Source organism: Vanacampus margaritifer, chromosome 17, assembly GCF_051991255.1.
Source record: "Vanacampus margaritifer isolate UIUO_Vmar chromosome 17, RoL_Vmar_1.0, whole genome shotgun sequence".
Lineage (NCBI taxonomy): Eukaryota > Metazoa > Chordata > Actinopteri > Syngnathiformes > Syngnathidae > Vanacampus > Vanacampus margaritifer.
In genome coordinates, this window is record NC_135448.1 from 19,898,715 (window position 1) to 19,914,164 (window position 15,450).

The 15,450-nt window shown below is 42.8% G+C and overlaps 1 protein-coding gene across 4 annotated transcripts in view; it reads right to left on the reverse strand.

Annotated features, from left to right (window-relative positions):
• kcnq4 (potassium voltage-gated channel subfamily Q member 4) overlaps positions 1-13,924 on the reverse strand; it is a 29,309-nt gene extending 15,385 nt beyond the window's left edge. The window contains exon 1 of one of the 4 annotated variants that reach the window (XM_077548058.1): positions 13,253-13,924. In XM_077548058.1, coding sequence (XP_077404184.1) covers positions 13,253-13,563 — 311 coding nt within the window. In that variant the 5' untranslated portion in view covers positions 13,564-13,924. The remainder of the gene's footprint in view (positions 1-13,252) is intronic. The other 3 variants (XM_077548061.1, XM_077548059.1, XM_077548060.1) reach the window with 3 other exon arrangements.
• Positions 13,925-15,450: the final 1,526 nt, after the last annotated feature.

Consider the following 15,450-nt stretch of genomic DNA (forward strand, 5'->3'; position numbering starts at 1 on the left):
CACACACGACAACAAAACAACAATCGTCATCACAATCGTCATCGTAATCGTAAAGCTCGCTAGCATCTTCCGGGTCGGTGTTGAAAGTGCTTGAATGAAGTAGCGGCCACTTCAGGTGGAAACCAAAACAGGGCATAAATTTGGCTTCCATTACGTGTTGCACTTGGCGGCTCGCTGGCCAAAACGTAAACAACAAGACGGCAGCTGAGCTTTTTTTTTTCATCCGACACTTTTTCAACGCGCGCGTGAAGTTCGCCGGAAGGACTTTTGCGACTTCACGACTGCCGGTGGAAAGTTTGCCTCGCGGCTCAGCTGGCAGCAGAAAATGCAGGAAAAGTAGGAGTGCAGAACAACAACCAGCGCGGAAAAAAAAAAACATACAGCAAAAAAAAAAAAAACAATACATGGACATAACATCCTCTTGGAAAACAAAAAAAAATGTTTTAATTAATGTTAAATATACCTTTAAAAAAAAAAAACAATAATGCCCTCAAAATAAAAAAAAATAAAATAAATATATATATATATATATTTTTTGAAAGGAATCATGTTTTATTGGGGAAATAATGCTAAACTTAAAAAATATTATCAAATTAAATTCAAATTACTTAAAAATATCAAACTAGTAGCGTTGCAGGAATAAGCTGAATTTAGGTTTGTTTTGTGCAACCTTTTATTTGATATTTGTGTTAATATTTTCATTTTATATGCATTTATTAACATTTAACTTATGTATTTTTTTTTTACTTCATTATTTATTTTTGTGTATTCTAAATGCATCATTTTATGTTATTTTATATATATTTTATTTTGTAGTTATACATTTTGTATTTGTATTATTAAGTTATTCATTTTATCATCCATCATTTTCATATTATAATCATTAATTTTTTTTATATTTACATTATTCATTTTGAATTATTTCATTGCTGTTAACTATATTGTCGTATATTTAATGTATCATTTATATAAATATCCATTTGTATATACGTAGTGTAGTGGTGTAGATTTGTTTGTGTTTTCATATTTTGCTTTGCTCGGACCTTTTATTGACTTTTAAATGTGAGGTGATGTCCGTGAGGTTTAACAATAAAGTTTCGCAAATGCAATTTGCCTCTCTGATTGTTTAATGGGCGCCGGCGAGGAAGGGGGCGAGGCGGGCTTTTATTGCTATTTTGCTGCCAGCGTCCAAAAGCTGCTCTCACGTTCCCCCGTGAAAATATTGCAGCCACATAACGAGACATTAAGCGGCACGTGATTTGATTCAATCATCCGTGAATGATCAACGCGCCAAACACGCGGGAGGGGGACATCATGCGAGCAAGGAAGGAGGAACGTAGCCTGTGTGAAAGGGGATTCTGGGACGGGATAGCATGGGGGGGGGGGTTAAGTTTAATAATCACTTACCCCGCCCTGTTGTTTTGTGGTTGCCCCAATATTGCCCATTACGCTTCTTTTGAGGCAATGGCATGCCAATTGTATGATAAATTTGCGTGAAAGGGGATTTAAAAAGCACCAGCTTAAGAGTCTGCCAAAATGCTAGGACAGGGGTGTGAATCATACTCACTTTCCGTGCCTTGTTGTGAAGAAAGCAATTGTTAGGGCAATATTGCTGGCTCTAATGGGTACATCATACGGAAACTCTGCGTGAAAGGGGTTTTAAATAAGTGATAGTCTATTTAGCACATCCTGTGAAAGACGGCATTTTTCTGACGGAAGGGGTGGACAAAGTCAACCACGTAGAGTAGATGTTGCATTGACGCAAAACTGCATGAAAGGGGTTTCAAATAAGCACTACTCCAATTTACAAAGGCTGTAAAAGCTGTCATTTTTCAGTAAAGATATAGAAAATTCTGGATCTTTTCGTTTTAAATTTTTAATTTGCATGTAACAATTTAGCAGAAACTCTGTGTAAAAGGGGATTTGTGAAAGCCAGAATTTCTTTTTTGCTGTTGTGCTTTAAAAGCAACAGCACAAAAAAGGCAGATGGACAAAGCCGACCCAGCAATTACTTCAGTCTGATGTTATCACTGTTCCTGCAGTAATACAGGACACTGCAGTGTGAAAACGCACAGTTGCGGCATATCCAGCTCTGGCTGCGTGAAAGGCACAGGCATCTAAATGCCATATCTTCTGATGAGGATCTCTGTATGAAAGGGGCTGCCATGATGATGACGATGTGTGTATCGATGCCACAAGCAGGAAGCAGACAAGCAACTACTAAACACAAAACCCACAAACGCAAACAACAGTGCTACCATACACGCGTCACCTTGTATCAGTGCCGCTAAGAAAGGTGACTTTCCAAAGCAGCAAAAATCAAAACGACAACACTAACAAAAAAATATGAGAAGTTAAGTGCTTTTTTCCCCAAAACTGCTGACTAAACGATCCAGAGGCTCAAGTGCTGGACCCCCACCCCCCCCACCCCCACCCACCCCCTCCCCTCCCAGGAAGATGGAGAGGAAGTAGGAGGAGTGGGGTGAAAGGGGGGTGTTATTATGTTTGTTAGCTGACATGAATAAAAAGAAAAAAGTATTTGTTTTCCCTCGGAGCTCCCGCGAATGCCGATCAATTATTTATTTGCGCCAGAAGGTGCAACATGCGCATTTCGCATCACGACATGGCCGACACATGCTACATGCTAACCGACAATCAGCTCACTGTTGTGTGTAAAAGGTACAGAGGCAAATCATTTTGTGGTAATAATCAGAGCCGCGGCTGAGACGGGACGATGCCTGCGTGTAAGAGAATGTCACGACGGAGGGGGGGGGGGGTCGTTTTAACACCTGACACTCATTTCTCACATTTGCTGCTTGTCTGTGTAAAAGGCAAAGACAGTGAAACACCTAGTCCTCCACTACAGCTTTGCCAATTTTGCAGAAACGTGTGTGAAAGAGGCTTCAAATAAGGAGTAGCCCCCTTTACCCCGTCTGTAAAAATCCTGTGTGAAAGGCACAGGTGGATCAATTCCAGCTCTTCTGTTACAGCTCTAATTGCAGAAATTTGTGCAGACTGCGTGAAAAAGGCTGTCGCAGTTGTTTTCGTGCCGTCAGATGTCCTGTGATGGCGCCGCGCTGGTTAAAATGTCAGCAGCGGGTGGTAACCCCCCCCCCCCGCTAATTGGCCGCTTTCTGCGAACAATACGGCGGATAAATGTCAGCCACGCTTTCAGCTTTGTCGCTGACACTCGTGTGACAGCTTGTGTGCGAGTGCGCGTGTGAAAAATTTCATTCCAAGCTCACGTGGCTCATTCGCAACAAAATGAAGCCCCTTTCATGCAGTTTCTGCAAAATTGGCACAGCCTTGAATACCTTCTTATAGAATTATTATTGCTGCTACCATTTCAGAGGCAATCTGAAAAGGGACGACGGATATGCTTGAGTGAAGCCCCTTTCACACAGTTTCTGCAAAAAAAAAATTTTTACACCAAACCCAACAAAGGTATTATATTGCAACGATTGCTTTCAACAGAACAGTGTAGAAGAAGTGTTATAATTCACACACGTCCCGGTTGTGTGCAACATTTTTACACACAGACAGCAACCCGTCTTTGATACGACCACCAAAATTGGAATGTTGTCAGGTTGACTTTGTCATCACCACGGCTGTTTATAAACTGTATAATGAAACATAAATAAAAGAAAGAAATTCCAGATTTTCTGACATCAACCCCATTTCACACTGCCTGTCAAAGCTGTGCTACCTTTTAATCAAAAACAAAAATTTGCAGGGTCAACTTTACCCTCCTATTTCTCTTCCTATTCCACTTTTACGGACATACCGGTAATATTGTCACAACAATTGCTTTCAACACAATGATGTGTTAAAGTTTACCCCTCTGTCCCAGCTTTTTTGAAATATCCTAACGCACAAAGTCCAAATTCGGATACTACCACTGGCAGCGTAAAACTGATGATTGGACTTCCTTCCATTCTGTCAATGCCACTGCTATTTATACAGGCAGAAAATGTCAACTTTTACCGGCAACGTCCCCTTTCACGCAGCCCATTGCAGAAACTGAACCCAGCGAAGGTAAAAAAAAAAAAAAGACCAACTGCCAGGGTAGAAAACCACAATGTCAGTTGCTAACTTTTACATTTTAAAAGTCTGTCCCAGCTTTCCTAAAATACCTTACACACCCATCCTACCTCTGAGGGTGTCAAGTTTTGGGGTCGACTTCACCAGCGGTTTATACACAACCGCGAGTTGGGGGGGAAAAAAGGGTGTAAAAATGTCCGGATGCATATCCCAAATCTGCAGCTCTGTCTCGTCCATTAAAAAAAAATAATAATTGTGACATGGCCCAAACACGGCGCGTTATAAATGGTAAATACAGCACAAAAAGGTTGGACGTGGTAAAAAGCAGACGGTGGAAAAAGAGGACAAATGGGCCTCCGGCGGCGCTGTTGTTGCTCGGTTACCGTGGAAACGGAAGGCAAAACATGATGCGGTTAGCACCAGAGCTAACATTAGCATCAGACATTTGACTACTTTACACGTGAGAATGTTTGTATGGTAACCTCTGCTTAGGATTTTTTTTCTTCCGGTTTTCACACAATTGCATGGTGAAGTGTTTCGACACCAAAAGGCGACCTTGAATGCTGCGTTGCTTCACAAATGCGTCACCAGCACACTTTGGTTGAAATTGATCTTCCCGCTTGACTCACTTGTGAAGGCGGCTTGAAAATAAGGCAGAAGCTAACAAAAAAAAAATCAATCAGTCGTTCGTCAAGGTGACGGCGTGAAATATCGCTGGACCAGCCAGGACATCATCGGGTCATGTCAGGTCAAACTCAGTTAGCATTAGCAGCAGAGCTAATGTTGGGTGTCGTCATGTTGTGTAAATGAAGCTAATGCTACAAATGTGACGAGACTGGATTGCTATTCATGCTTACATAATCTCATTCAAATTTGACTAATAATTATTATTGGCTGTTTGTTTTATAATCTTTATAACCATTTGATAATTGACAAATGAATTGTCTAAATACATTCCAAACATGATCTTACTAAAAAAAAAATTTAAAAATCACGATTTTTACATTTTTTATCAAAGAAGTATTGTTTGAATGCAGTTGAAATCATCATCATTCATAATAAAAAAAAAGTATTTTACATCACTTTTTTTTAACAGAATGATGTTTAAATGCAGTTTGTGCGCAGATTTAATACACACACACACAATAATAAAAAACATTTTTACATTACATTTATATTGTATTTATTATATAAATATGGATATAGATATATATATTTTTTATTATTATTGTATTTTATATACAGTATTTACATTTATATTTTACTATATTTATATTTTATTTTACAGACAGATGGTGTACTGTAATAATATTAATAACAATTATGATAACCTCTTCATATCCACCTCCCTCTCTCTATTTTTTTTTTTTTTTTTATTTCAAGTTCAATGGAAAAAAGGTTTTCATGTGGGTTCTATGGAGCAAATAAAGTGACGCTGATTGTCTAATTGCGCAATTACGGCTGCTCGCTGACATTTTCTGTTGACACTTTCCAGGATACGCGCACGCATGCGTCAAAGCGCGCACATTTTCCGCATGTGCACACGCCGATCTGGACACGCGCACACACAAAGAGTCACGCACGCACGCAGGCACGCACGCGGCCGTCCCGTCCGGCAGGCCTTATAAATCCCGCCGGCGCGCGTTGTGATTGTGTTTGAGTCGGGTCGTCATGGTGCCGCTTCCTGCCGTGTTTACAGTGAGCGCCGCCATAAATTCAGACCATCTCAACAACACTCAAGCACGTGGGCGCAAAGCGGCCCAGGCGCCTGCCTGGACTCGGGCCTTCGCCTTCGCGCCAGCACAAAACATCTCTAAAAGGCCAGCGAGAAGACGGAAGCACACTCTTGATGGAAGCTTACGAAAACAAAAAAAGGAAAACACGCACACGCACTCTAATGGGGATGTGTGTGTGCGTGCGTGTCAAACATGCTGACACGGCATCCAGCGCCGCCGCACGCTTTCCACCGCAATGTGAAATCATGCAAGAGCTTCGAGCACAACAAAGAAAATGTCAACTTGCAGCCCATTGAAGACCTCCACCAAGGCCCAACAGGTCCGTCTCACTTGCAAAGGTCCCCTCGCTCTATCTGATGGACCGCTTGGGCCCAATGCAAATGGACTGTAACGTTGTCAAGTGGAGGTAACCGCACGTCATCCTGCCGTGTTCTGAAAAGTTCTGAATCGGCACTTCCTGTCTCGACGACTTACCAAACATTTCCGCAAAAACGAGGCCACTGCCAGTCGTTTCGCCTAAACGGGTGTGAAGTGGCCCAGGTGGCGGGCGACTCATCGTCTGCGAGCACGTGACGTCGGCGGGCCGGACTTCCTGTCACACGTTCCCAGTCAAAACATTGCGTCTGTTACTGGCTTTCCGCTGGCACTTTTTGCCGGGCGTGGGCGGTGGCGCTCATTCGGGGGAACGGCGACTGATTTAAAGCCGTGTGAGAACCAAAACACGGGGAGGAGAGACAACTCCCAGAACAGCTGAGAGCTGTCGGCTCAAAAGAAAGCCGGGAATGTTGATGGTCCCGGCCAGAACTGCCACATCCAGGCCCAAGACTTTCAATCTCAAAGTCATTAGTAACCTTAACAACAAGCTTCAAGGCTACTTAAAGACACATTTCAAACGGGATTTTTTGTATTTTTAGGATAGCTCAGCATTCTTCCGGATGCTCCCACTGTTGAGAAATGACACACTAAACAGTCTTACAATTTTACAAACGAATGGTCGCTGAGGACCAGCATACAAAAAATATTTCTATTGAGGTAAGTTTCATCATTATTCACAAATCTGTTTCAAACTGTGGGAAAAGAGCTTTTTTCAACATGGCCCTGGTTGATCTCGTATACTCTGCTGCCAACTGCTGGCCGTTTTTGTAATAACTACCATTATCAGTTCAGAGGCTGCATCAAAGACTTCTGTGTGCTGTAGCATAAATTTAAAAAAAACTTTAAAATAAACTTATAAATACATTTTTGGGACACTGCTAATATTCAAAATAGAACGTATTTATACGTTTTTATGAGCAAATGAGTTACTCATCGAATAATTGAGCCATTTTTTTTTTAATTGTCCAAATCGTTTCAGAATATCGACAGTAATTGTTGACTGATTTCTGTAATTCCTCATGAAAGAAGACTGATTATCTTTTATTTTGCAAAAAAAATGACCAAACCTCAATCGCCCCGCCCCTTTTTCTAATCACTATATGATTACAAAGTACGACAGCACTAGTTTGTTAATGAAAAAAATCCCACGTGGAAGGCCGTCCTGGGTCATACGCACCCCAATGCAAGTGGACTGTATCATAAAAAGTCTATTCTCTCACATGAATTCTGAACCCGACCCAAATACAACTGCAGGGTTTCCCCCAGTGCTTTATGAGCCCGGCGGGCTGCCAGGGCTTTCAAATTGCCATTTGAAATTCCAAGTTCTGGGTTTCCGACTCCTGGACTTAGTTGGGCAATACTTGGAAGCGGGGGTCAAATCACAGCTATTTCCAATGAGCAAACCTTACCCACCGAACCTTTATCCTAAAATCAACAATGCAGATCGGGAGTGGATGAAAAGTGGGAAGCGAGTCACTCGACACATGAAATCTCAACCGAACGCCACACAAGTTGCGAGCCGAGTCCAAAAAGCGCAACAGGACTAAGTAAGCGCAGACGCTCGGTCTGGGAAGGACTGCGGGTCAAATGCCGCCGCATTCCCGGCCCGCCTCGACCGCCAATCCCATGAGAGAAAGGCGCATTGCCGCAGAATAAGCGGGTGTCGCTGCCGGCACCCGCGCCCGCGCCTCGGTTGCCTTGCAGGAGGTTCAAGGTCTCCGCGAGACACGTTTTTGCCCCTGAAAGGAGAAATGAAGGCGGCCGGCGAGGTTCGGGAGCGAGGATGCCGAGACGTCAACAGCGCGGCTCCTCCTCGCCAACCTTGACGTCCCCGGAAAAACCTGCCTGAAATTTCATAAATCAGCTTGTGGAATTCCCGCCGGATCCCTTCGTGACGACCTGCGACCCCGCCGCAAGATGGCCTGGACCACATTTGGCTGATTCTCAACACGGCTCCAAATTGTCTTCAAATGCTGCACTTATCGACGTCATCATTAAGAAAGCGTGCCGTCAAATGGCAGCAAAAGCCTACTAGAACAGCTGGAGTTTTCCCCAGAGGTCCGTTTAAATGTGGCTAAGTGAGAGATTGAATGCGATGGGCTCATCGTGAGCTCGGCGCCGTCCCCAAATTGGAACCAAGAAGCGAACTGCAATCAAGTCACGAAGTCCGTCATCCAGTTGGCGCAAAAGCTTCCGTTTGATTTCAATTTCAAGAGTCAATTCTCCGCAAAGGCTTTTATTTGGCACAGAGTTCAAACCAAAGCTGGGAGACGGCGAGGTCGGCTGCGAGGGAGGACGGCAGGTCAATTAGAGCGGGAAGGCCGGCTAATGAGAGATCCAGGAAGGGCGAGCGAGCCAGCGAGGAAGTGAGAGAGCGAGACTCATGAAGGGTCGTTAATGGAACAGAATTTACGCTGGCCGCTAACGTCAATACATCAAATTAATATTTGGAACGACAAATGCAGAAAATAAAACAAAAACAAAGGCCGTTTTGTGACATCACCCTGGAGCGCCGACGTCACGCAAAAGTCTCAAAATGGAGGCTGCGGCGTTCGAGCCGCACGACTTTTGCAGCGTTCGTCTGCTTCTCGGCGCGTTTCAGCATTTTTGGTTGGGAAATGTTGGCAATCGTGAGGATTCCTTCTTCTTCTTGTTGTTTTTCAATGTTATTCATCCCTTTTATTATTTACTTATTTTTAATGTTTGTCTCTTTTGTTATGCTTTTATGTATTTTGTTGTTTAATCATTTTTATTTTAAAGAATTCCTTTTAATTCAACATTCATTTAGCAAGTTTTTTTTATTTTTAATTGATGTTTTTACCATTTGAATACTTTATATGAATTTATTAAAAGCTATTTTTTTGTTTATTCATTCATTTATTTTTATTCATTTTTTTAGTGTCTGTAATTATTTTATGTATTTTTTTAAATTTTTCTTTTTTATTCTACTTTTATTTTTATGTATTTTGTTGTTGAATATTTTTTATTAAAAAAAATACTTTTAATTATTAATTAATCATTCATTTAACATGTTAAACCCTATTTTAATTTTTAACTGTTTTATATTTTTTACTTTTGTTTTTTCATTCATGTATTTTTATTATTTATATTTTTTATTTTATTCAGTTTTTTTAAGAGTCTGTAATTATTTTATGATTTTTTTTAATTTACGATGGTTTAATTCATATTTTGGGGGTTTATTAATATTTTATTATCATTATACTTTTTTTTTTTTTTAAGATTTCTTTCATTCTCTTGTTACTGATTTTTTTTTTCTTACTCGTAAACTAGCCCACAAACATTTCATTCCGCGCGTCAAAGTGTTTGCTTTCCAGCATTTTTGCGATACAAAACATGAAAAAAAACATTGAACGCATCCTTTTGCGTTTGTCATCAAAATTAAAAAGTCATTCAAAGTCAGGGTGAGTTTTGTGGAAATTCCGACATCCGGTGGCAGGCATGCGCTTGCATCGTGTTCAATGTTTTCACGCGGTGGCGTAACGCAGGATCCGAAAACGACCGAATGAGTTTTTGGAACGTCAAGCGGAAGCCCCTTTCACGCCGCCACACTGCGCGGAGGCTCTGCGGAGTCGTGTTGCGACTTTCTCCCGGCTCGTCTATAAATACGGCCACTTTCGGCTCAAGCTTTCCTAAACACACGCGCGCGCACGCACAGTAGCTGGACGTGTGCGCCATAAAAGGTGACGGGATGTTTTCCTGCACGGAGCCAAAGATTGAAGCCGACTTTCAGACCGACAAAATCATTTTGTGCTATTGAAATAAACGAGACGTAAAATGTCCTCTAGTAGTTCTTCAACCGCTGCTAAAAAGCAGAAGCAGCGCTTCCTCCGTATTAACGCGGCAGCAAGGTAAAAAGTCGCCATTAATAATAATACTTGGACTGCACATCTCGCCTCAATCAATAATTCATGGCCGCTCTATTTCCACCCATCAATCAATCACTCATCAATCACAAGACGGTCGCTCGCTTCACGTCCTCACCAGCGCTTTTATGACTATTACTGGCTTTCCAAAGACGTGCTGTCGCTTGTTTGGGGGGGGTTAGATAGGAGAGACCGATTTAGCCTGGTTAAAACCCTGCTGGGACCCGAGGGGGCGGGGCCCAGGGGGGTGCATGTGACGCGCTATATGCGGCCCTGGGTGAGGGGTCAAAGGTGAAGGCAAACATTGATAAACGATCCCTCAAGAGAACGGATTTTCTTCTTGATGTTTGGGGGCTTTATACAGTGGCTATAAGAAGTCTACACACCCCTGTTCAAATGCCAGCTTTTTATGCCATTCAGAAAAAAAGTACAACTTTTTTCATCATTAATATGCCTGATGACCTTCAAAGGACAATTGAAAAGCCTACTAGAACATCTGAAGTTGATTTGGGGCATATCAAGAGGCACTTTTTAGCAGGTCCCATTTCACTTTACGTAGGTTGAAAGTGATTGGTTGATTCTGAACACAGACACATCCCCAGTTACAAGAGGGTGTGCACACTTGTGCAACTACAGTACCTACATTTTTTATCATTATATTGAATTATACAAGTCATCTTAATGGTGGAAAATATTAGAAATGATTTATCTTGTTTTGTTTGTTTTTTTTAATGACAAAAAAAGAAGGCATTTGAGCAGGGGTGTGTACACTTTTTATAACCAGTGTAACGTGCGAGACTGCACAAAATCTGTGAAATAAGTCCTGCAGACTTCAAGTGACCTCTTTAAACAAGCGCATCGATTTTACTGCCAGTCAAGTGGAGCAAATCGAGCCAATGCAGACCAAGATTTTTTTTTCTTTTTTATGGCGAGACTAAGAAAAAAAAGCAACAAAAAAAAAAAACTTTGATAAGATGCGAGAACCAGGAAGGTACTGTGTTCATAATTTTGAAAACCAAAGCAATCCTGTTAGCAAGTTAGCATTAGCACTAGCGAGAATAGAAATTCACCGGGACTTTAGGTTGGAAAAAAACAAAAACAAAAAACAGGGGAAGGCGGAGAACGTAAACGAGCCCAAAAATGGACCGGCTATTCAACTTTTCATAAGTTTTCATAAGTCAAACATTTCAGTGTTTTTCAGAAGAAGAAAAAAACAATTGAATTGAGCTACATCGTGTTTCAAAACATTAGCACAATAATTGCTCTGAATGAACTTGCAGCATTTTGACGTCACTGCTTTTCATGTCACAAGTTGGCCTTCGTTTCGTCAAAGTCACGAGACGAGACGGATTGAAGGGATCATGTGACGTTAGCGCTTTGCTGCTCCACGGCAGCGTGCGGCTCCATTCAATTAGCAAAGATCAAAGCGACCCCCCCCCCCCCCCCCCCCAAAAAAAAGGACCACGTGCTACATGACAGGAATGTCTTCCACAGTCGGCACCCGCCATGTCACCATGTGAAAGCGGATGCCGGCAGGCGAGAACGCGACGCGTTGTCGGCTGCAAAACAAAGTCCGGGATTTCCCTGGGAAAGAAACGCGCGAAGGCGTCAGCGGGGGGGGGGTTTGGGGGCAGCAGCTGCACGCGCAAAAGTCGCGCTGCCGTTCAGGGAGCGTCCCGAGACCGATCGCAGCATGTGCCGGCCGGACGACAACTGTTTGGCAAAGACAAACCAACGCTGACACACTTTAGAAATAAGCCCTGCGTGAACTTTGACTTGAGCCGGCGCTCGCTGACGCTCGCTGACGCGGCGTTCTTTAGTTGACAAGGACAAAAAAAAAAAAAAAAAAGGCGACTCGCAAACAACTTCATCGGCGACACACTGACAAAAATCCTGACTTTGTCACTGTTGACATTTGCCACGTTCGCACCGAAGGACAAGTTCCGGCAAACAATCGTGCCCTTGTCACCTTTTGATGACGTATACCGGATTTTCCGGCCAGAAATCGCACTTTTCCCATAATTTGGTTGGTCCTGTGACTTACGCATACTCAGGTGCGACTTTTTTCACTGCTATGTGAAAAACAATTATGTCCATTTTTTTCTTTTAGGTTTCAGTCCAAAAATATAAAAATAAAAACATACATTTTTTAAATGGACATTTCCTTTCTTTTTTATGTGTGCCCAAATTCAGTTTTTTTTTTAAATGGACATTTTCTTTCCTTCTTTTTCTTTTAGGTTTTTGGGATGTCTGCATTGAGTTTCATTCCAAAAACATAACAACATTTAAATAAATAAATAGCGACTTGTAAATATTCAAATTAGAGCTTGGACTTTAAAGCCCCAATCACAACGATGGTAGCAAACACGTTCCAAATAGATTCGAAACTTCTGCTTGAAACAGGGGAAAAATGTTTGTCTTTTTAGTTTAAAATAGAGTTTAAATCTATTGTAGCAGCCGTGTGTTTGACATGTCTACCTCCAACCACTAGGGGGCAATGTGTTTTTTGTTTGTTTACCTGAGGCGTGGCTAGGTAATACTTAATTGGGGTTCCATTGGAGGACAGCTGTTATTGATTTTCAACGGGTGTATCTTATATTTTGGGCGTTTATGTTGTTGCTGTGAGAGTTGTTGTTTTGTAAATTAAGTGTTCAATTGTCAACCATTATACCAATCAAGAGAGAATTCCGTGCCTTTCTTTTCCCTTTTTTGTTTTTACAAGAAGTCAAAATTAAAACAACAGTCAGTAACCACAAGTGTAGCGGACACGTGGTGCTGGACAATTTCCTCACATCGATCAACAGTAAAGTCGAACATCCTGTCAATTGATTGGAAGACCAGAAATGCCGAAAAAAAAAAAAAAACATGTCTAGCAATTAGTTGACTTCAATTTCGTAGAAAAGTTGACTAATCTTGCAGAAATTTGTGGTATTTTTTCCGATGCTCAAAAATAATATAAACAAAAGCGACGCTGTTTTCCAACAGACACCAAAACAATCATAGGACGAAACTTTCTGAATCCGAACAATTAGGAACCAAATTCTATCACGATGATTGATTTTAATCTCCAAAATCCCCCCCACGTGACTTCATTAAGTGGCAATTGAAGAGATGAAGCATGGCTGAGATGCCGCCTGCGTAATTGCAAGATTGAGCAAACGGCTGATGGGGCGTCACGTGACCCGCCGAGATTTCCACCTTTTGTTTTGTACTCACATGAAGACGTGGTAGATGAAGGCCCATCCGCGCGGGCGCTCCAGCACGTTGTACAAGTAGTTCTGCAGCTTCCGGAAGCGCTTGCTGGTCTGGGACGCGGCGGCCCGGGGTCCGGGGGGGCCCGGCAGCGGCGTGCCCAGCAGCCCGGTGCGGTGCGACGGCAATCCGCGCTCGGGGGTGGACGGCTCGCTGCTCTCCGCGTGCACGGCCGTCAGCGCCACGAACTCCACCCGACGCTCGTCCCCGCCGGCGGCCGGCGGCGGCGGCGCCAGCATTCGGACGCGGCCGTTGTTGGACGGGCTCCCCAGCATCAACCTCTGCGGGGCGCAAACTTCGGGTCCATCCGGAAACGCTCCGCGCCGCAAAGCAAAACACAAAAACACGCGCGGAGCCTTCTTTGCTCTTGTTTTGAAAACTCGACTGAAGTCAAGTTACGGTCGCTAACGGGAGCGTCGCGACGCGCGCGGCGTGCCCTGCAGACTTCATGGTTGCTGCGCGCTTGCTCGTTCGGAGGTGGTCGCGCGCACTTCGTGTCCACTTTGTGGAGTGGGCTTCCAGGCCAGGTGGAGGAGGAGGAGGAGGGAGGGTTGCGCGCGCGCGCACGCACGCCTGCCGTCGCTCCGCCTGTGCTCGTGGAGCGCGCGCGTAGAAATGTGCGCGTCTTCGCGCACGCACAAAAAGTCATTACAAGAAATTACAGACGGATGAATGAATTTAGGAGATGGGGGGGGCAGGTTTAAGTAAAAAAAAATAAAATAAAAATGCATTTCTGCATTTAGAGATTTGTCTTTTCAAAAAGAAGCACTTACTAGACCTAAAAATAAAAAGTCTTAAATTTTCACTGGCTGAACAATAATTAAATTCAATGTTTTATTTCTGAGTCAAACGATTTTTAAAACCTTTTTAATAGGTAAAATATATTAACTAAATTAAAATAATTAAATAAAATTGTATTCATTTTTTTTTCAATTCAAAATGTAATTCATTCATTTTTATTCTCTGGGTAACAATAGGTTGGGGTGCATATTGTTTTTCCACTTGTTGGCAAAAGAATGTACTTTATAGGGGAAAAAAATGGCCATTAATAATAAAATGTATACAATATATATTTTGTGTAATATTTAAATCAGTTTTTCCTAACTTTTTTTTTTTAACTGCAACTCACCATCCCTACAGTTGATTTAACTAGCTATTGTAAGCATTAAAGTTTCTGCTGAGTACATTTGGCCACTAAATTGTTTTCAACAATGACCTTCAAACTTCACATGTGACAGATGTCCTGCATGCTTTCCAAAGGTGTGTGTGTGTGTGTTTGGGGTGGGGGCACGGGGGTCCATGTCACAAAACAACTTCATCGACGTCAACGGGAACAACAAACCTTCACACCCCTGCACTTGCGAGGGATACAAATTGTGAAGGGCCCCTCAAATGGACAAACAGCACTTCAAAACAAAATGGCTGACCTCCTGTGTGTTTTTCAAGGTGGCCTCTTGAGACTTATTGTTTGTGGCTCTTCTCATGATGCACATGTCAAATGGTTTTCAAGTGAAAGTGAAAACCTTTTATTTTGAAACTAGACTGTGCTCGACTGGGCCAAATGGTGGCTTCAAACCAAAATGGCGGAATTCCTGCTTTCTTGTAAATGACTTCTTGAGACTTTTTTTGTGGGTCCACTCATGATGGGCACGTCAACAAAATCTCATGTTGCTAAGTGAAAGTGGCTACAAAAACTGAATTTTCCAAAACCTCCCGGGGGGGTTCCATTGACGATAAGCTTGTAATTGATTACAACTTATCAAATGCACTTTATGATGTGTGCCGGGTGCAAAGCAGCCACTTCTATTCCAATCTGGAGAACATTTATCTTCACCTTTGCTCCGATGGAAGTCACTGTGCATGTGCAGAACGGGAGGGAGGGAGCGGTGGGTGTCACAGAAGCAGCAGAGACAGGTGCTGTGCGCTTGGCTTGGGGGGGCACAAAGTAGAACAGCAGCCTCCTCCAAGGACCTTCTACAATAAATGCACAAGCAAAGACCACGAGATCACCTGTCAAGTGGGCCTCTGGGGAATGCATTGCGTGTCCCCCCCCCCCCCCCCGCCCCGCCCCACTTTGTCATCTGACCGCCATCAGCAAAGGCCACGCCGCTCGTCCCGCAATCCAAGCACAGTGAAAGTTGTTGTTTTTTTTTTTTTTTAAC